The sequence below is a fragment of the Rhagoletis zephyria genome, unplaced genomic scaffold (genome assembly GCF_001687245.7).
Source record: "Rhagoletis zephyria isolate East Lansing unplaced genomic scaffold, Rhagoletis_zephyria_1.1 Rzeph_scaffold_02547, whole genome shotgun sequence".
NCBI classification, from domain to species: Eukaryota; Metazoa; Arthropoda; class Insecta; order Diptera; family Tephritidae; genus Rhagoletis; species Rhagoletis zephyria.
In genome coordinates, this window is record NW_016159631.1 from 9006 (window position 1) to 31600 (window position 22595).

At 37.8% G+C, this 22595-nt stretch overlaps 1 protein-coding gene across 3 annotated transcripts in view; it reads right to left on the reverse strand.

The window, feature by feature from the left end:
- PsGEF (Protostome-specific GEF) overlaps positions 1-22595 on the reverse strand; it is a 72108-nt gene that overhangs the window by 9005 nt on the left and 40508 nt on the right. For all 3 annotated transcript variants that reach the window (XM_017621686.1, XM_017621684.1, XM_017621685.1), the window contains exons 4-8: positions 7639-8821; positions 6188-6523; positions 5584-6118; positions 5341-5518; positions 5112-5283 (exon numbers count right to left, since the gene is read on the reverse strand). In XM_017621686.1, the coding sequence (XP_017477175.1) occupies positions 5112-5283; positions 5341-5518; positions 5584-6118; positions 6188-6523; positions 7639-8821 (2404 nt within the window). The remainder of the gene's footprint in view (positions 1-5111; positions 5284-5340; positions 5519-5583; positions 6119-6187; positions 6524-7638; positions 8822-22595) is intronic.

The window sequence follows — 22595 nt, forward strand, 5'->3', positions numbered from 1 at the left end:
TTTGTTTCAAAGTGGGGTAGAAATCGGTAGTTAAATTGATTTTATTTTCATTTTTTAATAACTCAAATTCATGAATTGCGAATTGTAAATAACCAAAACAAGTAGCTGCTTATTTTATTTAATTTTTTAATTTTTTTTTTAAGAATACCAGGCAACAAGCTGTTTGGCAAAGGAAATCATGAAATGAAACAAAATGAAAGAGATACAGCAGTGGAAACTAAAAAAAAAAAAAAACAAGTGACACTAAACGACGAAATAAATTCACAAGCGTTTTTATTCAAAGAACCACAATTTTATTTTATTTTCATTCATTTATTTTTATTGTATCAATTTCAATTGCAATTAAATTTTTTTATTTGCTTTCTCTTCTTCGCTTTTTTGCTATAAGTTAAAGTAAAATGATTTACGATTAATGAAAATCACTTTCTAATAATTACTAATATTAATTTGAATGAATTAATGCAACTATAAGTTTTAAATGTAGGTAATTAGGCTACAATGTTTTAACTATGTATGTATATGTATATGTACGTATATATGTGCATACATTTGTATGTAATGAAATTGTGTATGCACGTACTATGTACTCTGGTATGTATTTGTATGCTATGTATTGCTTACTAGTGAACTTTACAGCTATTTATGCAAATTTATTTTTGAACTTTGCTGAGCGACTAGCCTAGAGCGAGTTTTAATTTTTTTATTTTTTTTAAAAAAAAAAAACCACATCGATGTTTTCATATGGGTAGTATTTTTTAATGAAATTTACACGAACTTCGATTCGATAAGAATTGATTGTAAATTACTTGTATTTGCTTTCTTGGGCTCACACACACATGCATTGGAGAATTCTGTAAGTGATTTTATTTGCCATCGAGTTTGATTTTTTCTTATTTCTTATCGTTCATGAATTTATTAAAATTCTGTCTACGTTTTTCTTTTGTAAATTTGTACTAACTATAAACAAAATTGAGCTTCTGTATAAAATAGGAATTTTGCTACTTGCAAAGGGAAGTGACTGGAAGCGTTGTTTGGTAAAATTTTGGTTTAACTAGCTCTATTTTGTAATGGGAATCGATAAATCAGCTCTTTCTCAACAAAAGCGTTAGAACCAAAATTAACACAAAATCTATAAATTTGAGCAACAAATGCTGAAACATACTGGCAGCTTTCGTTTCTAGTTGTGAGCATCCGTTTGGCTTGTTGGCTGATAGGAACAAAGTAAAAAACACTAGAAATGAGATGGAAGTTGGCACTACGCCGAAACGGGTTTGTTTCCGCAGAAAATTTGGAAACGAGTGATGGAAATTAGTTTCGAAATGCAAAACAGCAAATAAAAACTCTAATTAGGATTGGTGATTTATAGATTTTGCACCATTTTTTTTTTTTGTTCTTTTGACCTTCATACGTTTTTATGAAATTTCACCAAAAATCGGTAGTACAGTCAAAGGACATTAAAATAAGAAAATCAATCGCAAGTGAAAACAGGATCGCTAAACCGATAGGGTCGACTACATAATTTGCCTAACTTCTAATGCACATTCAGTTAATTTGGACTTTCATTCTTCTAAGAATGTAAAATAACCATTCCGGTCCATGAACGCTCCACTTCTAATATAATGAACAAAGTCCTAATAACTGGTCACGACGATCTGTGGATATCAAAGAAGTCTATAATAAATTGCGAAAACACTACAAATATACAAATCAGTGGAATCCTCATTTTTTCAAGGTTTCTGAATTCCTGCCGGAAAAAAGTATTGACACAGAGAATTTTTAACAATATACTATGCTACAATTTTTATTTTTATTTTTTCCGCAAATTTTTTTTATAAAAATATGGCTCATACTAAAATAAAAAATATAATTTTTAAACTTTGGACAAAATCGGGAAAATTCAATTAATCTTCAACTTTTTAATCAGATTTTTTTTAGAATTTTTATTATATTAAAGTGGAAGTCTGAAGTGCCTTGGACTTGCCGTTGATTTTTGGCAATTTTTTCACGTAAATAGTTTCTTCCATACGAAAAAAAAATTCAAAAATATTTTGTGAAGAAAAAAAATCTGAAAACTCAGCGCGAAATTTCCATATTTTATACAAGAATTTGATGTGCTACAAAACTGCTTACTAAAAAAAAAATTCACTAAAATTTATTGAATTTTCGCGAGTTTTGCACGAAGATTTTTTTTATGTATATATTGTGAAAAATTCTCTGTGGCAAAACTTTTTACCTTCAGTGTATCTTTAAGAACTTAAAAACCTACTTTAAATAATAAATGTTGTTTAAAAAATTTGTTAATACAATTTTCTACTTTTGTTAAAAAGTTCATTACAAATGAGCATTAAATTATTAACTACAAAAAAAAAAGCTAAAAATGTTCATATTTTTAAATTCTAAATGTAAAATTTCAAAGACCCAGCAATAAATTTCCAAATATCGAGAAATAAAATAATGTTTTAAACTACTATATACATATGTATAACTGTTGTATTAATTTTCCACATTTTTTTCAATTAATACGACGCATAAAAACTTCAAATTTTAACAACTTATTCGCTAATGCATTTATCAATGAAAAAAAAAAAAAAAAAAATGCTTAAAAATTTTCCACACTTCTATCTTTTCGGTAACTACAAAAACTCTTAGTGAGTAAACAACCGTTTTTGAATCAATCAACTACTTGTAAATACATCAAATTAATATGACTGATTTATACTTATTTCTAATTCACAAGTGATGATTTCAAATCATTTATTTCTAGTCGACATGCAAGTTTTGAGCCATCATTAACAATTTTCCATTTTTTTTTTTCGAACGAAATGGCGGCGAGCATTAGTCAGCCCTTAGGCAGGCGCATACGCTTATCTAATCTGGCCTTATTAGTGTAGAAAATGCATCGCGGAACATAGGTATGTATTTTTGTGTATAGGTAACTAAGCCGAAACCATATTTAAGCTGAGGCTACTCGTATAAATAAGTCTCAAGCGCTTTTTGTCTACTTTGTAGCTTTGTGGTTATACTAAATACGATAACAATAAATTTAATATTTAATTAAATATGTCTTCCTAAGTAAAACTCCACTCCACTATCTACTCTACTTGAGACCTATGTACGTACTAAACAACCATAAATTACATAAGTTTTGAATTGCAATTGGTTTCGACTCCTTTTTGTTGGGGCTGAGTTCGACTGACAACCGGCTGTACAACTCCGCTTGGTATTGATGGTTGTGGGGGTGGGGGTGGAGGTCGCGCACAGCACAACGCTGCACACACGCGCTGACCGCAACGACGCACCTGTCAATGTTGAGACCGGTTGGGTGGTTAGGGGCACAATACCAACAACAACAACAACGATAACAAGGACAAAAAACAGTAGCTGGATTATGTAGGGGTAGTGTAGCTGTGCGATTGAGTGCAAGCAATTGCTGGATCGAAAGCGATCCGTGCAAAAAACCTGTCAGCTGTGCCGGTGGGTGGTGTTTACCATTACAAAAGCGTATTCTATGCCTTACCCTTAGTTTAAAATTGTATAGATTTTACTTAGTTTTAGATGAAAGTTTCGAAAAAAATAAGTAACTAAGAGAAAAACAACCTCAGGATAAGCTCACAGTTGCCAAAAGTCTAATTAATACACGCATATAAATGATCAGTCTGTACGCCTATGTATGTATGTATGTATGTCGTTAGTCTGTCGCAATTCGCCCTCATTGGCTGTGTTTCTACTCAACGTTAATAAACTCAGTTGCTTAAAACTTGGTATTCAATTTGGCACGCAAAGTCTTCGTCGTCTCCGTTACCCTCCGTTACGTCCATATCGTCGTCATCGTCGCAAACATATGCTTCCTCCAGCCAAAAGTCAAATCACAGATCCAGCGAGTCCGGTGGGGTTGGCTTTGTTGGCAATACGCCAAAGGGGTCGTCCACGACCACGCTCACATCGATCTCATCGTCTTCGTCCACTTCGTGCTCGTCGCCCATGAAAATGCATTCCTCCACATCTGTATCGTAGGATGGATCAATATTCACATCCTGCAGGTTCATGTCCAATTCTATCAAATCCCACGAGCCACCAAAGGCGGCCAGTGGTATGTCCTTGGCGGAGAGAGAGTTCGTCCGTTTTTTCTCCTTCTCCAATTTTCCGTTGATGTTGACGTTTACGGATTGATTCAATTTGACATCTGAGTTGGCGTTAGTGCCTGCTTTGCTGGGTTTGTCGTGATCCTGTGTTTTAATATTCTGCGAGGGCACGAAATCGTTGGAGAATGCATCAGAGTTACACGGCTGCGAGGAGGGCGAAATGTTCGGTGTGGGCGTGTCGGGTGTCGTCAGTGAATGGTTGTGGGAGTCGGTCGGCTGTACTACATCGCTCTCATCGATGAAGGAGCGACCCACAGAGCTAAGTGAGAACTCAAGTAATTTGGGTGGTCGGCTGGCGGTGGTGGCCGTCGCGGCGCTGCGCACACTACGCGCTGGCGTCGCTTGCAGCGTACTGTCACTCCGACGACTTGAGCGTCCGCTGGTTTTCGCCGTTGTGGTGACGCAGTAACGCCCCTGGCCGTCGATCAAAAGCAGCCGCTCACCGCCGTCGGCGCAACGTTGTTGCAGGAAAAATGTGTCGATGTCATGTTTGGCATCTGCACCGCTGGCTTCGCACGCCACTTCTGGAATGGCGGTGAGGCATTTGCAGGAGGGCAAATGTTCGCCCGAACAGATCGTCTGCGTGTTAAGACTGCTGCCGCTGAGGCTGAGCCAAGTACTGGAGTTGTTCGCACTTGAGTTATAGGCGCGTGCAGAGGCCAGAGGGCGTGCGTCCAGCTGCTGGGCGATCAAGTGGCGGCGCGTGAGTGTTAGTGAGCGCAAGGAAGGGGCGCTGTCTGTGAGACCACCAATGCCGGCGATGCCACCACCGCCGCCACTACCACTCCCAAGGCAACCTGTAAGTGTGTGGCGCGCCGGCGATGCTGTTTGAGAAGAGCAGGAAGCGGTGTGCGTGGTTTGGGTCATGCGTGTGCTGCAGCGCGAGGCGACCAGTGTACTTGCGAGACGCTGTAGGTTCTCAAAGGAATCGCCAGTGGCCAGTTGACCATCATGGCGGAATAAACGCACCTGTTGCTGGCTGTTCTTCGCGTTGATGCTGTCCATGGATAAGTGTTTCACCGAGCCTATGGATGCGGACGCGATGCCAATATCACTAAGGGGCACCAAAGTGTTGAGCACATCGGGAGAATCTAGTGGACTGGAGAGTGGCGTTGAGCCAAGCGCGGCATTCACCAGGAAACTGCGCATAGAAATTTAGTAAGGTTAAACCGGAATTTAAAAAAAAAAATTAACTTACATTTGACGTTGCAAAAGATTCTGCCAGACAGCTTTTAGTTCTAAAGAGGGCGCGCGGAGCAAGAGGCTCTTGCGACGAGCACTCTTCTTTGGTGTGCGGGTCAAATCTGGTGCACAATAGCCCGTTGGACTTTCGGCTAAGCGTCCGTTGGGATCCACTGTAAGTCGAAACTCTGTGGCTGCAATGTAAGAAGAAATCGCGGTCACAAGTCAGCTACGCCGTACGGCAAGTGCAACAACTTACTTTTCTTGCGCATGTGAAAGCATGAATCTACAATATTGGCGATTGGAATGGGCTCCTCGGTTATGAACAGCACGCGATCTCGGCTGACCTTTGCAAATACGATGATGTCACTAAAGAGCAAGGTCCAGTAAGGTTTCACGGAGCGGCCTTCCACGCGTGACAGGTCGCCGCCAAAAATCCACTGGCGTCCCTGAACGGCTAGCGTGAATGGCTTGCACTTCGTGAAGACCATGCGGGACTCGAGATCTTGCAACGTGAGCAAAGGTCGACCCTCGCCCAGCGGCTCCATCAAGCCACTGCTAACGGTTATCTCACGATAAGCGGCCTGTAGTTCCGAAATAACAGTGGTAAAGTTCTTGTGCTCCTCCGTGTCGACGTGACAGTTAGAAGCGAGTAGCTGCATTAGTTTCAATATTTCGCGGAAATGCTGTAAAGGCCTGTGAATGAACATGGTGAGATCGGGGCGCTTGCGTGGCACTTGCGGTTCGGTTATGAAGGCAACAAACTCAGAGCCCATCTGCCGAGACTTATTGACCTAATGGAAGAGAACAAAGAAAGTGCTAATTGGTGTACAATACGGTTCATTAAATATGGAGACGCTTACCAGCACACAATCGGCTCGCTTAATGCCATTGCAATACTTCTTGTAGGCCGCGCAGATTGCTGTGGTTTTCGAGAGATAGACGCGTGAGGCGAAGTTCATCTGTGGCTCCTGGTCATCGTTGCACAGCTGCTCTAAAATATCCTCGGAGATGCGCACCAGCTCATCGATATTCTGGAAGAGTGTGCGATGATCGCTTGGCGAAATGAGATCTTTTCGCTCCTGCAACGGCTGCACGAATCGCTGCATGCCGAAATGCAGCGCCGCAATGAAATTCTGTTCGCGGCTAATCAGCTGTAGCAGCAAGCGACGACGATTGTCGGTGATGGGCCCGATGGACTGGGGAAAAGAGCAACATTTTAATGAAAGGCTAAAAATGCATTTCATCATTTGAAATTCAAAAAGCCGTAACTGATAAAAAATCCATCGCTTTATCTAAAAAAAAAATGGTTTGTTAGTTACGGCCTTTTGCATTTCAGGTGACAATTTGCAGAACAAATGGCGGCTGTGACTCGTCAAAATTTATCCAAATAATAAGACAATTAAAATTTCAAAATTACATACAAAGAAGGGTTTATTGTCGACATAGCAGCATTTTCCAAATACGTTTATATGTACATACGTTATTTGAAAAGCAACTTAAAATAAATATCTAAAAGAAAGGGCACAAACTTAAACGAAAATGTGAAATATTCAAGAAAAGTGTAACAATTTATAAAATAATTAAATAAAGTGGTTTCATAATGATTTCCAGCTGAGAAGTAATAAAATAGAATAAAACTGAATTTTTAATGAAGTATTTAAACATTAATTTACGTATGTATGTAGCTAAAATAATTGGTAACATTTCTCATAATTCATTTTTAATATTTGGGATGTTAGGGATAGTAATAATCTCTTAAAAAGTTAACTAAGATAATGACAAATATTCGGTAGTAAAAATATTATGCGAAAATAATTTATTTTAACTCGCAGCGCAAAATGGCACTGTTCGATATCAAATCGGTAGGCTTTAATATAAAAATTCACTTGGTTTTGTTTGTCTCGGCGGCTTGCTAAGTAAGAACTTTGCAAAGCAACTTAGATTTCAGAGGATTAGCTCTACAAAAAGGCTGACTTTTTCACTCAGCTTTGAGCGTCAGCCGAGGCAACTTTGTGCTTTTAGAATTAAATGTCGCATATAAAAATGTATAAACCTACACATGTACTATATACACGAAATAAAATATACAAACGGTTCAAATGATTCGAAATAAGAAACAAATCATAAACAAATGTCACTTAAAATAGCTTAACTGAAAAAAAGTAAACTAAAAGTAGAAACGATTAACTCAAATCTAAATTTAACCAAATAAATTCGTTCACTTCGCTTCGGCAGCTGTTATTTCGCTTTGGCTGTCGGAAAATTTCCCACTCTCCCACTCTCTCTCTCAGACTATAACGCCTTTGCCTACCTCCTTACTGAAGGTGACCTGCGGCAGGTGCAGTCGCCTCTTCGCCGCCTCAATGGACGAGGTGGTGCCGACTGAACAGGCTGTGGACGGACGAACATTCATTGTGGAGGCCCCTGCTGACGGCCCCACAGCCACCGTTGGTGCTGCGCTTGCCACGCCAACGCGTCGCACCGATGGCGCTGTACCACCCGCTACTGACTGTTGTTCATCGCTTATGCCACTGGCTAGGCGTGTAGTTGATGTAGTTTTGCCATTCATGACCGGCGCCGCTGGATGCCCACGACTGCCAACACTGAGCGCTGGCGGCATAGAACCGAGTCCAACACCACCACCAGTGGGTCCCGATCTTCTGAACACCTCCAGCGTTAAGGTGGAGCCCTGTGAGCGTATTAAATTTAACACATCCGCTTCGGGCATCGTCACCACATTCTGCTTGTCTACGAAAATCACATAGTCGCCGGGCTGTATGCCGGCACGGTCGGCCGAGAGTCCGGGCTCAATCTTCTCGACGCGCGGTGGATGTGTCCACACAATGGAGAAGCCAAAGCCTCGTTCGGCAGTGCGTGTCAGCTTCTTGGTCATGGTGAAAGGTGTGCGACCGACTGGCTTGCTGGCAGCAGATAGACGCCGTGCACCTGAGGCGTTTGGTGTGGCATTGGCGGCGTTTGCGGGCGCTGTCGTCTCAGTGGGCGGATCCAATTCGAGGAAACGCAAAAATAAATTCTCATCGGCGTCGCGCTGATGCAAAGCCTTCCGGCTCAGTGTCATCGGATGTTCGATGTTGCCGCCGCCAGTCGCCTGAGCCATGCTGTCGATGCTTACGACGTCCTCCTCGCTTTTCTGGCGCGTCAGTGTTGAGGTCATTGTAGATGTGGCGGTGACGACACGCGTCTGTGGCACAAATGGTTGGGGTTGGACTTGGGGTTTTGGTGGCGGCTGCGATTGTGACTGTGGCTGCTGCTGGGCGTAAGTGTGATTGGAATTGAGTGGCGCTGGGCACGAGATTGGTTGCGTGTGGCCTTGAGTGTGCGGCGCGTGTGTAGCAACGGCCGGATACTGCAACGACACTGGCGGCTGTGGATTATTTAGACATGCCTGCGATTGTAGTTTGTAGAAGCCGTTAACGGGTTGCTGCAGCAACGTCTGTAGAGGAAAGGACATGCATCCTAGAAACTCGCTCCGTCTGCAAAGAGGATGATGAAGGCAAACATTAGTATAAAAATTCATTGAAATTATGAAATACTTTTAAGATTCAACTGCAGATTTTAAATATTCCGCATATTATAAGTCTGCTATATCTTATCATAATTTTTAAGCTGTACATTGCAATATAATTTTATTTATTTATTTTTTCAGGACAGTAACAGTAAATATGGCTTAACAGTTTCGCTGCTGGCAGATGAACAAACAGATTGGCAGCTGAGCTCGTCCGCTTCATACACCAAAATTTGTAATGCGAAACTTTATCTGAGCACCTAATCAGTGCCAAGTGAAAAGACTATAAATTCAAGTCAATCCCTTCATCCGATAATCTTCGCCAACACCCGCAAGCATACGAATGGCAAAAACACAAAAAGCAAAAAGCAGAAGAAAAAGACTAGAACAATGCAAAGCTGAAAACCAAGAAGTAAATTGTTGAGCGTTGAGTAAGAGTAGACGAAAATTGCTGCCAACAACAAAACCATCAACGACGTCAACGTTGACTATGCATTCCGCACATACGCACACATAGATAAACAGAGGAAAAAAAAACAAAATCGCCTTGCGGAAGCAACAAAAAACTGCAATTTTTACAAGTGGTTGGCAGGGTGGCAAGGGTGCTATACTTTGCGGCAACATTTGCGTCAGAAATTGCCTGTTGAGTGAATTTAAAACCGGTTGACAGCTCAACGTCCTCCCATCAGCATCCCAGCCGCCGTCTGCAGCGGCAACAACAGCGGCGAGAGAAAAGTGTTAAAGTGAATTCTAAAAAAAAATTGTAGAAATATACAGTGTAGCGGTAATGCGAGGAAGCGGCGAGCAATAGGAGACAAGCAGCCGCCGAATTTATGGCACCAGAACCAGTGACAGCACAAGTAAGTACCGAAAGTTTTAATTTTATTTATTTTTATTTGACTTTATTTACGTGCTTAACATCTTTGTATGGCTGACATTCTGCATTCTATTTATTGCACAACATTTCTCTGTGAACTTCTTTTCTGCTGTAAGCCGAAACATTAAAGAGTTTTTTTTTTTCTGTACCCTCTTCTCATAGTAAATGGTTGGGAATGAAATTACGTAAAGTATATAATTTTTTTGCCGGCTGCTTTTGGCTTCGCAAATTCTACAATGAGCGTTGATAATCCCATTGAAGCGTGCCGCACTTGCAACAATTGCAACAGCAACAGCAGCACTGATGTTGTCATTTAATTACTACGATTTGCGTTATGTTCTTCTCTAACTTGGCTTCCTCCTTTGCTGCCGGCGCCACTTGCAACACTTTGATAATCCCAAAGTTGCATTCATTTTCCACGCCACTCTCCACGCCTCGCCTGCTGAATTCAGGCCAAAGTGCTTAGCAGTCATTTTTAATGCGATAAAATCACGCGACATTGCGGCGAATTTCGACACAGCTCGCTGTCGCTTTGGCTGTGGCTGTGGCTGTGGTTGCAGCCAAGTTGTTGTTGCGAAAATTTAAATGTGTATTAAATTAAAATGCTATTTCCTCTAATTTGCATATTGGAAGTAGTTGAAGATGTATTAAAATTTGTGGAGAAATTGGAGCTTTGCGATTTTGCTGGTTGGAGCAGCAGCTATGCGCGGCGTATACGTAACCTCGTGAAAAATGCGAGTGGTGATACATTTTTTGTGACTTCAAATAGAAATTCAAATAGGATAAAATTATAATTTTTATCATCTTAGATACAAATCCCGTAGCGGTATTTTTTTTAAGTATCGGAGCTGTGCGCTTCATAATTCACTTATGGGCAATTTATGGATTTAGAAAATAGTCAGAGATACTTATTAAAAAATGCTTTGTAATTTTGAAAAATCCTAGTGCTATTTAGTCAGGTTACATCCTTTATGTTAGAAAAAAAAACTACATGGCAGCAGCTTAAAATGCCAGGGATATTAGAGTTCTTAGTGCAGTTTTTGTTTCAAGATTTTACATCGTTGTCGCCGCTAGTCCTTGGATGGGCGGGCGCCTGTGTACACTGAACTGAACAATCATCAACAATCACCAACACTTCAGCGCACGTACCGGAACGAGTAATCTAATACCGGCAAGCTCATACACTTTAAAGCTCATAAAACAATAAATTATTCGCGCATACGTGCTTATACTGCATACACTATTCGAGTGCAAACGTGTGTGTGTGTGTGTGTGTGTGTGTGTGTGTGTGAGGCTGTCCACTGTCCAATAAAGTAAAATATGTGTTTATGGTCAAACTGAAAACGAAAATTGCAACAATTTCCTCTTGAACGTATCACTTTATGATGACACCATAAAACTATGTATGTATGTATGTATGTATGTCCAAATAAAAGCGAATGAAAAATTTAGTATAAAATTGTACAGCAGCAAAACAGCGCTCGTAGATGTCGTGTATGTGCGTTTGTAAGTGTCCCTGTTTGCGGGCGGTTGGTCACGCGCGCCGGTCATCGATATTAATTTGGCAGCGTCTTAATTTCAACGCTTGGCGATTTTCTCGATTTCGTCGGTTCTACCTTCCGCAACATCTATTTCTTTTTACTTTCCAGGTTTCCCTAGCTCCCTAGGCTAGGATTTGATGCAATCTATTTGTGTGCTTATTCGTGCGTTGTCTTCATTTCCTTGATGATTGATGGTGGATTTGTGTCAGCGATTTAGCGCTTGCGTCTTCATCTCCGTCCGCGCCGTTTATTTCTTACATTTGACCATTTTCCAACTTGTTTTGTGAGTTTCTAATTTGAAGTTTCTTCTTTGGTTCGCCTTACTTTCTACTTTTCTGTCATAAAAATGTGAAATAGAATAGACAAAACCAGGAATGTGTCCAATAAATGGAATAACAGGCGTTCATTGGTGCATGCCAATTGAATGAGGACAATCGAATGGAGGAAATCAATCAATCAATTGCATGACGTGAATCACTTTGTATTGTGCCTTTGGGGTATGCTGGCAGGCAAATTATTTTGTTGGGGTGAGCGCCAGTCCGATGGAATCACACGCAAAACCACAAAATCAATTTTATTAACAAATATGTATATATGTATTCAAATACATACTCGTACATATAATATCCATTACCTCACAATGAGTAGGTGAAATTTAACTTAACTTCCAATGTCGCTTTTTAAGTTTTTTCTAAAAAAAACCTGCCTACCGTAGTCCTGCGCGCTTTACCAATTTATACCAAGCTTTGTACTGTTGTTGACTCAGGTCCAGTAGAGAAAAAGGTTGAAAACTTTTGAAATCGGAAAATAGCCACGCCACATATCATTCTTTCGGTTTTTAAAATTTTCGTGGGATTTCGAAATTTTTTCAGTATGGATTTAATACTTTTTACTTGGATTTTGCAATTTTTTTGCACTTTTTGAAGCTAGTTTTCGCGATCTTTCAGGATTTTTCGGTTAGTTTCTTTCCTCGGTTTTGGGGTTTTTTTTTTCGAGACTGCACCTTTTTCGGTATTTTTCATGTGGAATTTAGAGTCTTTTTGGATATTTTTGCGATTTTTTTGGAACTTTTCGTGTGTTTTACAGAATTTACAAATTTTTTTTCGGTATCTTTCAGGAATTTTCGACACCTTTTGCGCTTTTTTATGTTTTATGCGGGAATGTTCGAAAATTTTCTGTTTTACCAGTTTCCTGTTTTTTCGAGTCTTTCTCTGCATATTTTTAGGGAATTGTAAAAATTTTCGCAGTTTGAGAGTTTTTTGGCACTTTTTGTATCAGTTTTTTTGCGATCTTTCAGGACTTCTCGGTAATTTACTTTTCACGATTTCGGAGTTTTTTTTAGACTCTTGGCATCTTTTTCGTTTTTTTTTTTGTGGATTTTGAGCATTTTTGGATTTTTTTCGGGACTTTTTTGGAATTTTTCGGTATTTTTCGTAGCTTTTTAATCTTAGCATTTCTATAGATGTTCGAAAGAACTTTTCGGATTCTTTTAATCATTTTGGGATATTTAGACATTTTTTCGGTATCTTTTGGAAATTTTTGTGTTTTATGCGGGAATTTCCGAAAAGTTTTTTATGTAGCACTTCTCCGAAATTGTAAAGTTTAAGGTTTTAGAGCATTTCTAGACTTTCTGGCTGTTTATCAATATTTTTTGGAGGTTTTTGGCCTTTTAGAAATACTCTTTTTGGAATTTTGGAATTTTTTGGTGCATTTCGGGAACTTTCTCTACTTTTTTTGTTTTATGCTTGACTTTTCGAGAATTTTCAGGTCCAATGGTTTCGAAGCTTTTTTGTGATTTTTGCATTTTGAGAGATTTTCGCTAAAACTTTTCTGTAGCTGTTTTTTTTCTGATAATTTGGGTCCTTGCGGATTTTTTTATTTTCGGTAATTTACAGAAATCCGAAAACTGCGATAAATCAGTAATTATTCAAATTAATTCACTAAAAATCGATCTTTGCAAAATTGTCTTAGCAATAAATGTGATTATCACAAATTTTTGGAAAAATGGCATGTCACTGGCCACTTTTGACTACATAAATATGCAAAACCTCCGTAGCAGACTTATCAATTTGTACCAAACTTGATTCAATTATTTCATTAAGTCTAACTAAGCATATTATCGAAATGAATAGTTTACAGAAAGGTTTCGCCCTTTTTTTTACTTGTTTTTACCAAAAATGTCTCCTGCACTCTGCTTACGCATATCCATAGAAGAATGCTTTGCGTGTTCTGCAACCGACTGAAAGTCATGCACCTTCCCACCTAGCCGCTGACACTAAAGCAAATACCACCAAATTTATATTTTGCGTGTTAGCGGTCATCGGTTTTAATTTCATTCGACGCCCTTTGATGTGAAACAAATAACAATCTGCCGCAATTTACACATTTCCGTGTTGGCAACGAGGTCATTCCGGGCATAAGTGTGAGCATGTATACTTATATGTATGTATGTGTGTGAGTGAGTGCGCCTAAATGTATATTTCCTATTAAATTGCTTTTCTTGTAATAATTGTTGTTATTGCGGTGTGTAAGCTTGCACTTACAAGCCCCCAAAGGATGTCGTACATATTACAAAACAATCACACCAACAATGTTGGCAGCAACCGCAAAGTAAATAAATTTTGATTAAAAAAAAAATAGTTCACAAACCACAAGTAAATACATAGGTACTTAAATGTGCAATCGCACAGTAAGCTGAAGAAGATGAATTGGCCAATCGTCGAAACAACCAAACAGACATGGCTGAGTAGTCTCACTCACTGCTGCTAGCAGCTCGTCGTTGTGTGATGTGGTGTGGTATGTGTGCTTTGGTGAGCTAGCTAACACACATGCAAATAGAAAAGGAAGTGTGACAGCAACAACTTTAACTCACAAACTTAGCAAGCAGCCAGGTGACAAATAGCAACAACTAAGTACGATGCTTAGTAGCAACAAAAGCCACACATTGTCTGTGACAGGAAGCTTTGCAGCTAACAAGTTTAAAAGTGTTGTTGTGTGGCACTAATGCGTGGCAAGTACCGCAAAATTGTCAGTCAATGACAGCAGCCATACGACAGCATAGTACATACATACATATTTATTGCAACTATAGATAGAACATTTTTCCAACAAATTGTTTTTGATTTTCTAGCTTTTTTTTTTGCTGCAGCAAATGTAGCGCCAAGACCTGCAGCGTTTGGCGAGTGAAAACTACAAATTGATATGTCAAGCGAAAGTGAACTGTTGAAGTGTTGAAGCGTGCCAGGATATGTGAGTGGGTCATGGCATGGCTGAAATGTGGGAAGATTTAATTGTGTGTGGCCATAGGAGTGGTTAAGAGTACAAGTAAAATTATTGCAGTAAAGTGTGCACCCCTTCCGGACATATTTCGATTATGCTGAACATAACAACTAAATTCATTTACGGTTAAAATTATTGAGTTGTTGCTTCAGCTGAAGCGGATAGAAAAATGAGCGCTGAATATGCGGATGCCGAGGTGTGGAGCATTCGTGCAGGCTCGGTGCTTTTTCACACCCAATAAACTAGTTGGATAATTAACCACGTACGTGTGTTACTCTTCGGCTTGCTATTTGTTTGCTGGTACTTTTACTTATTGATAGATTTATATTTGAAATTGGTTTTAGTTGAAATAGGGTTAAACTTGTTTCGAAGCTTTTATGACATCAGTTGCCATGTCGATTCGGGTGAGCAGAATCTATGGCATACATTTTTTTAATCTTTCGCGTTTAATAATTCCACTTTTATTTCAAAATCGGTTCAAAAGTCCTCGGAAAATACATTTTTGCTTAAACTCAAACAACAAAAGTCCGATTTCAATGGAAATTTTTAACATAATACCATAACAGCTGACTAAGGCATCCGAAATGTTTTTTCTATTTAAAACACGTGAACTTAAAATTGGGTCGTAGATTACGGGTCTGTGGACCGTTTTTCCAGATCAGGTCCTCTTTCCAAGATATTTTCATTTTTATGAAAAAAAAAATATTCAAACTATAACAAGGAAAAAATTAAAAAAATAAATAAATAAATCTTTGCCAAAAAAGAAAGCTACTAGCTATGAAAATCGATGGATAAATAAAGAAGTTTTGAGTGGTTAAATGAAAATGTGCAAATTTTTGTTTATGAAATAGGGCCAGAAAATAATGTTACTCATACGCCACATTGTACATGGCCGTACTCGTACATACTTGTACATAGTGTATGAGTAGCATTTCCCATGTTAAAGTTTGATTTTGTATCTTTATTTTTTGATTCGCAATACGAACTTAAGTTTTTAAATTAGATGTCTTAGAAGAGCTTCAAGTATGCAAATTGGAAGTAGCTGAGACTGACTGTTGATTTTTGGAAATGTTTTGTTGGCGAAGTTGCGAATTTTCTTACATACAAAGTATCTTCGACGATTTTTTAATAATAAAAATAACGATCTGCATTAAAAATTTTTTTATTTTCTAATGGCAGATATGTCCCGGAAAACATTCGATCCACTTCAAAAGGTGTAAACGCTTTAGTTTATTTGTGGCAGCCACAATGTGCGGTGGTCTAGCATTTAACGAAAATAAGAAATAGATTCAATTTGGGATAAGTAATCACAGATAAAGTTCCTATATTTCTGTTAAATTTCGAGAAAAAAACCATCCAAATTGATTAAAGCCATTTTCACTTCGAATTCACTTGCAATTTCACATTAAATTTTATTTTTAGTTTTTTATGAATTAGAAATTTTGCACCTTTTATAATTCCAATTTTACGATTATGACTGACATTATTTTGCTTACAGTTTGCTTTCAAGTTAATTCATTTTGTCCTCTCTCATATTTTTTAATACACCTGCTGGCTTTATGTGGGCTTACTTGCCATAGCCCGCTGCGGTAACTAACTCAAATAGCAATTTCCGCCGGCTATTTAAACACGCGAATGCGTTCATAATTCGTGGACGGGCAGAGGACAGTTGGTTGGCGGTGAGACCACTCGACAAACGCACAGCTAAACGCGGCCACTCAAATTTGTTTTAATGTTGTTAGTGGTTCAAGAAGGTAATGATAATGTGTTGCTTTCAGAAATGGGTAAAAGCAAATATATAAAAAAAAAAATTAAATTTATTTATGGTTGGTAATTTAAGGAAAAAGGAGTGGGTTAGCTTGCATGCCTTTTTCTAGCAATATGTGTGGCACTTGACTTGCCACAATGATTTCGAGAATACACAAAAAAAATTAGAATACAAAGTTTCGTGCCATTTCATTAAAATTTCGTTCAGCAACAACTACAACTACTAAGTAAAATGAAAATGCTGTTAAATTCAGCACTCATCGCAATGAATTGCCAACTGTTTGCGAGGCATTCTACTTTAAAGTTTACTGCCTCTATTGCTGTGCAATCCAAATAAAAAATAGCTCGCCCAAATGACCTTTTCTTTATTAAAACACCTGAAGGCAGCAGTTAAACTGAATATGCATTGATTCAACTGAAAAATTTATGAGAAAACAAACAAACAGACCAAAAGCGAGTATAGCGAGGCAAAAATCGGAAAATTCTCTGTCTGCAACATAAACATGTTTGGTATTTTTTGTTTTTTTAATAATTAAGCCGAATTTTCTCTATAAAATTAATTAGATATTTTTCAAAGTTAACAAATTTAATATTTAAAATTTTAATCTGAGCATAGCCATGCGTAGGCACTTCACATATATACATAGTTAGCAGGGTGTCAAAAATCGTGTTTTTGCAAAAATTTTATTTTTATTGCAGATTCCGGTAAAATACCCATCTAGCCAAAATTTTTGTTCGCAAAGATTTTCGTGTAAAGCGAAAACCCTCTAGAAATGGGCGTTGCAGTTTTAGTACTAAAGTTAACAAAACGCAGATTTTGTTGCTGATTTCGGCAGAATATCTCTTCGTTAACTACATTTGTTCCGCATTTTATTTTTAAAATCGAAAAACCTTCTAGAAATGGACATGGCACTTTTAGGATCATACTTGAAAAATTTATGGGTCGATTATCGATAGCAATCGAACTTCAGTTGTGTTGCTAGTTGCCAAAACGATATTACAGATGGCAACTGGCAACTTTCAACTGACAACTGCAGTTGCTACAAAGTATGTATACAGGCGACTACATTTTTGTGGTTGCTGGGAATGTTTTTGGAGCGTATTTAGGAGAGAAATTGAAAAGTGTGTCATATATTTTACTTTTTAATTATTTGAACGATATTAACATTTTGCAATGCAGTTTTCTGTTACAGAATATGGCGAAAATAACAAAATAATAACTTGAAATTTTAGTTCCCGTGGAGCAGGCCNTAACATTTTGCAATGCAGTTTGCTGTTACAGAATATGGCGAAAATAACAAAATAATAACTTGAAATTTTAGTTCCCGTGGAGCTTTTGGTGAAACAAAAGCGAACACTTATTGCAAATTTTTTCCTTCATCAACTAAAGCACCTCCAACCGCACCAAGTTTTCCAAATTGAAGTCATTGCTGTGGCACTTCCTTCTGCGAAAAATCGAAGAAATGCGCAAGCTTTTATGATCGGAGGTATTGAAGTTGAACGATGTGGTTCATCTGTTTACTAACCAATTATACTACAACTTCTTTTGGAAGTCCTCAATATGCTTTAAAAATAAACACAAAATGATAATAAAAGAAAAATCTTGAAAGTATTAAAGCAGCTCTAGAAGATTGGAATCATCCTCTAAATGTCGCCTGATTGAGGCCGCGTTCATGCAATTCTCTTCCTCTTAAACAAATAATTTTGATGAACATAGCTTTACTGCTGTCTTTTCTTTAAAACTCTTTATTTTAATAATTTAATTTTACTAGCACAGCTTGTTTACAGCCGTTTGCTGGTTGTCGAACTGTCAAATTTCGATTATCGATAACTCTACAGCAACTGACGATAGTTGCCATTCGTAATACAAATTATCTTTCTAGTTGCTTTGCCAGCTGGCAACCGAACCGTGGTTGCGTTGCTATCCGTAATCGACCCATTCGATTTTATTGTGGATTATGGCCGGATTCCATTCAATAACAAAGTTTGTTCCGGAACTTTTTTTTTTGTACAAGCTAAACCTCTCATTTTGAAGTTATGGCAAATGCGTACCGACATAAATTTTTTCTTACAAGCCGCAGTATATCTAGAAACATTTCTGCATCAAGAAGAAGGTTAGATGTTTAAAAACATCGATAGTATTGTCCTAGCTTAAGTAGTGTCAAAGATGTCAGCGTTACAGTAAATTAATATTTTCGAAAATGGACTTTATACATTTTTCAGCAATGCCGGTAATTCTTTTTTGTATATTTTCTGGTCCATCTGGTTTTTGAGAGCTCAGCAACAACTACAATTTGAGATATAAAAAATTTCAAAATGAAATTTTTTAGTGGTCGGCAACGTGCTTCGAAAGTGCCCAAAATCCAAAATTTGTTATTATGCTCCATATTACCCAGTGTTTGTTATCCTTTCTTAGGTCAGGCGGCTTCTAAAACCAGGTTATAATATGTTTTCAAAACGCACACTTAATCTAAAATCAGCTGCCTTTCAGAGGTCGGACAACGGTTTGGAAATACGCGGACTTTTAATGTTTACTATATCGCGTTTTTTTTATGAATTTCCAAAATTTTTAATGGAATGAATTAAAAATATACATATTTATGTAAAAGTATGTCTTTCTTCTTTTATTTAAAAGTAGTCTTTAAGCTTTTGAAACAGAAAATAAAAATCTGCTATTTTTGTGTGTTTTCTGAAATAATTCATAAAATAATTTTGTCACTGCTTATTTTATTTATATTATTTTATGTTCAAAATTTTATTTATAGCTTTATATGTATACAAAGTATGCCATATATGTATGTAGTTCATATGTTTTAAAACTTAATAATTTATATTAGGAGTGCCAGTTACTCTCGAAATTCGACCGTTTTTCTAGCCTTGGAGATTTTTTCAAATTTAGCACATCGTTTAACTTGTAAGGTACAAAATTACTTACCGCAAAATATCTTTGAATGACTTTGACCGAACTTGAAATTGACTCAATACGTTCCATTTGGCGATAAATTTCGATAAATTTATATACATATGTATATCGATATCTCGATTTATTTCAAAAACATTAAAATCCGATAACTCAATAAAACTCGATAGCTCGAAAAATTTCGATAACTCGATTTCGAGGACTCGATGAATCTTGATAACCCATAAATCGATATATTTCGATATTAGTCGAAAGCTCAGTGCATTTCGAGGACTCGATGAATCTTGATAACCCATAAATCGATATATTTCGATATTAGTCGAAAGCTCGATAAACTGTGGATTAATATAAATTTCGATTACTCGATTAATTTTGACAACTCCATAAATTTCGATACACATCGACAAATTTCGATAACTCGTTACTCTCTGGTAACGCGATATAATTCGATAAACCGATTAACAGAGAAAACCGTAGAAATTTCGATAAATCCATATACTTTGAATATTCCAAAAACCTCGATTCGATAAACCGCCAAATTTCGGTAAATCACGCGATAAGTTTCGTTAACTCTATAATTAATGATAATTCAATAAAAATCGATAGCTTGATAAATTCCATTATCCTGAAAAATTTCGATAATCCAATAAATTTGTATAACTCGATAGCTATCGGTAAATTTCGACAATTGGGTTTCTGCGTCTATAAATGTCGACAATTCAATAAGCTTTGATCAATTTGAAATAATTCGATATATTCCGATAACTCAATAAGCACGGTTAACTCGATAAATTTCGATAACTTGATAACTGAATTTTGGTGACTGGATTTGTTAGGTTCTTATAAATAAAATTTCCGAAAATTTCCGTAATTCTTTGTATTTCTCATTATTTTCATATTGTTTTCATTTCGTCTTTATCTTCAATTTTGCCTTTACTTTTTTAACAATTTCTTCAGCATCACATATCTCTATTATGATTTCTTCCGTTATTTTCAACCAATTTTGAAAGCATAAAAACTCTCCTCATCTACATAAATACTATTCCAATGGTGTTCTTAGTTTTGAAATCGGTTCGATAGAATAGCCAAACGAACAATGACAAAATTTATGTTAGCGTATTAAAATATAGATTTAACTTTTTAAACAAGTGATCACTCTACTGCGTGTGCTTTTAGAAGTAAAGCATATTCAAAACCATTTCGATTGACACCCATATTGTAGTAATTCATTTAAGTTGTTAAATAATTTGGATTTCATTTTGTATTAGGTGGCAACCCTTAAAAACCCTTATTGCACCACTAAATGCTACAAGCACACAAATTTTAAACTTCAAACCGCATTTAAATTGAAAGTAGGAGAGTTTAAAAAAAAAAACAAAAAGCAAATTGCATTTTTGAATTCACCGTACTAAAATTCACTAAGAAACAAATTTTCATTCGAATTTATTTTTGCTCACATTTTGTATGGAAGGGAAGCACTGTGCCTCCGGAAGTTAATGTTGCAATTTTAATGAATATTGTTAAAAATTAAGTAATTGACGGGCGTGTGTTTGACAAAGCAATAAACTAACTTTTTTATTTTGCAAATATTCAAACCTAAAAAAAAACGTCAAATCTCTTGTCTTGATATAAACTGCTCGCGCTAGAAGAATCACTTCATAGCCTTTAACTTATGCTTACCCAGAGCATCAAAGTCGTTTGCTTCCACTTGCCGCCACTCAAAGTCATATCAAATAAATCATCGACAATTTCGAGAGCCGCTGTGTGCACTTCAACGCCAGCAAGGCGAGAAACGCTGCCATGCAATTTTGCTTTTCACTAGGCACATCCGCCAGTTAGTTGCGGGGAAAATCGTCAACGCTTTCGTACAAAATATTACGTATACGCCCCAGTGCGCGCAATGACGGGCAACGTTAAATTGAAATGCCTACCTTGTTATTACTGGCACTTGCTTGTGCTAAACTCATGGTCGACGACGCGCTTGATGATGACCTGCTGCTCTATGCGGCGCCTAAGGTTGCGCATACGCCCGGTGGTGCTGCGAAAAAATTTGCATTCGCTTACAATCAATCTTCCGACTTCGGGGCATTTTTGAACTTTTTAACGGTTAAATAATAGCCGTCATTTCCTGCCACCTCCTGCTCACACTTTCAGGCTGCTTCCTTTGTATCAGAATTTTTTAATGCATCGTTTTGAATGCGAATTGCTAAAATAACTTTACACTTTCATTTTTCAACTGTGCAATTTTCAAAGTGTAGGAGAATGAATGTAATGTAAAAGTTTGCGTGCTTGCGTGATGTTTAAAAATAACTAACTAGTGGACAGTACCAGTAGTGGTCGCTTGCAGCGGGACGGGGAGCGTAGCGTGGGCGTCATCGTTAGCTTTATTGCCAATTCCGTTTTGACCAGCGCGAAACTCTTTGACGTTGCTGTAATGGCGGAGCATCAATGACGTTGGCCTGGCTGGCAGTGACGGCTGCGCGACTGACGTCTTTCAATAGTACTACCAACTGCATTTTTTGGCTGCCCTCTGTGTCGGATAAATCAAAGCTGCATGCGACTCAAAACGCGCAGGGTGTAGCGGCAAAGAAGGCCTTGCAAATGACGAACAGATAAATAGCTAAGAAGTATACGCGGAAAGTTAACTACATAAATACATAAATAAACCAAAAAGCGAGCACAATAAACGAAATGAAGAAAGTGACTTTGGGCGCACTGCTTGCGGCGGTTCATGGTTTGGCGACTGGTGGCCCTTGGCTCATGGCTCATGGCTGACGTTTGGCGTTTCGCGGTTGGCGGTTGCCGGTTGGTGGTCGGTGGTCGCTGGCTGATTGGTTCACCATAGCCTTGAACTATGCAAACTTATTATGTATTCGCGTTTTTATTCTTCTCATTTCGCACAAGTATAAGTACATACATACATACATACATACGTATTTTTGGGGAGCGTTTTTACGACTTGCTTAAAAGGAATTTCAGAGCGAAATGTCAAATGAATTTATGCAAACTCAGCGTGGCCTTCCTTTGTACGCGTGTCCTAAATCCAATGGAAAGTATGGCGAAAATGGAGCGACGAAAATAAATTCACACTTATGTATGTATATATCGTGTTACCTTAATAAAGAAAGGCTCTTTCTAACATTTTTCTCTATTTACAGAGTACTTATTATATTATATATGTACTATACATAAAGTATATATGTGTGTAGCCATGTGGAACAAAAGAGTTACAAAAAGTCAGTGACACAATTCTTGCAACAAATGTCCATCGGCGTGCGTAAAACTTTTTCCTTTAATTTATTTTCTCTGCACTTCAGTTTGCTTCCGTTTCTTTGTTTCGCTGTGTGTGTGTGTGCGC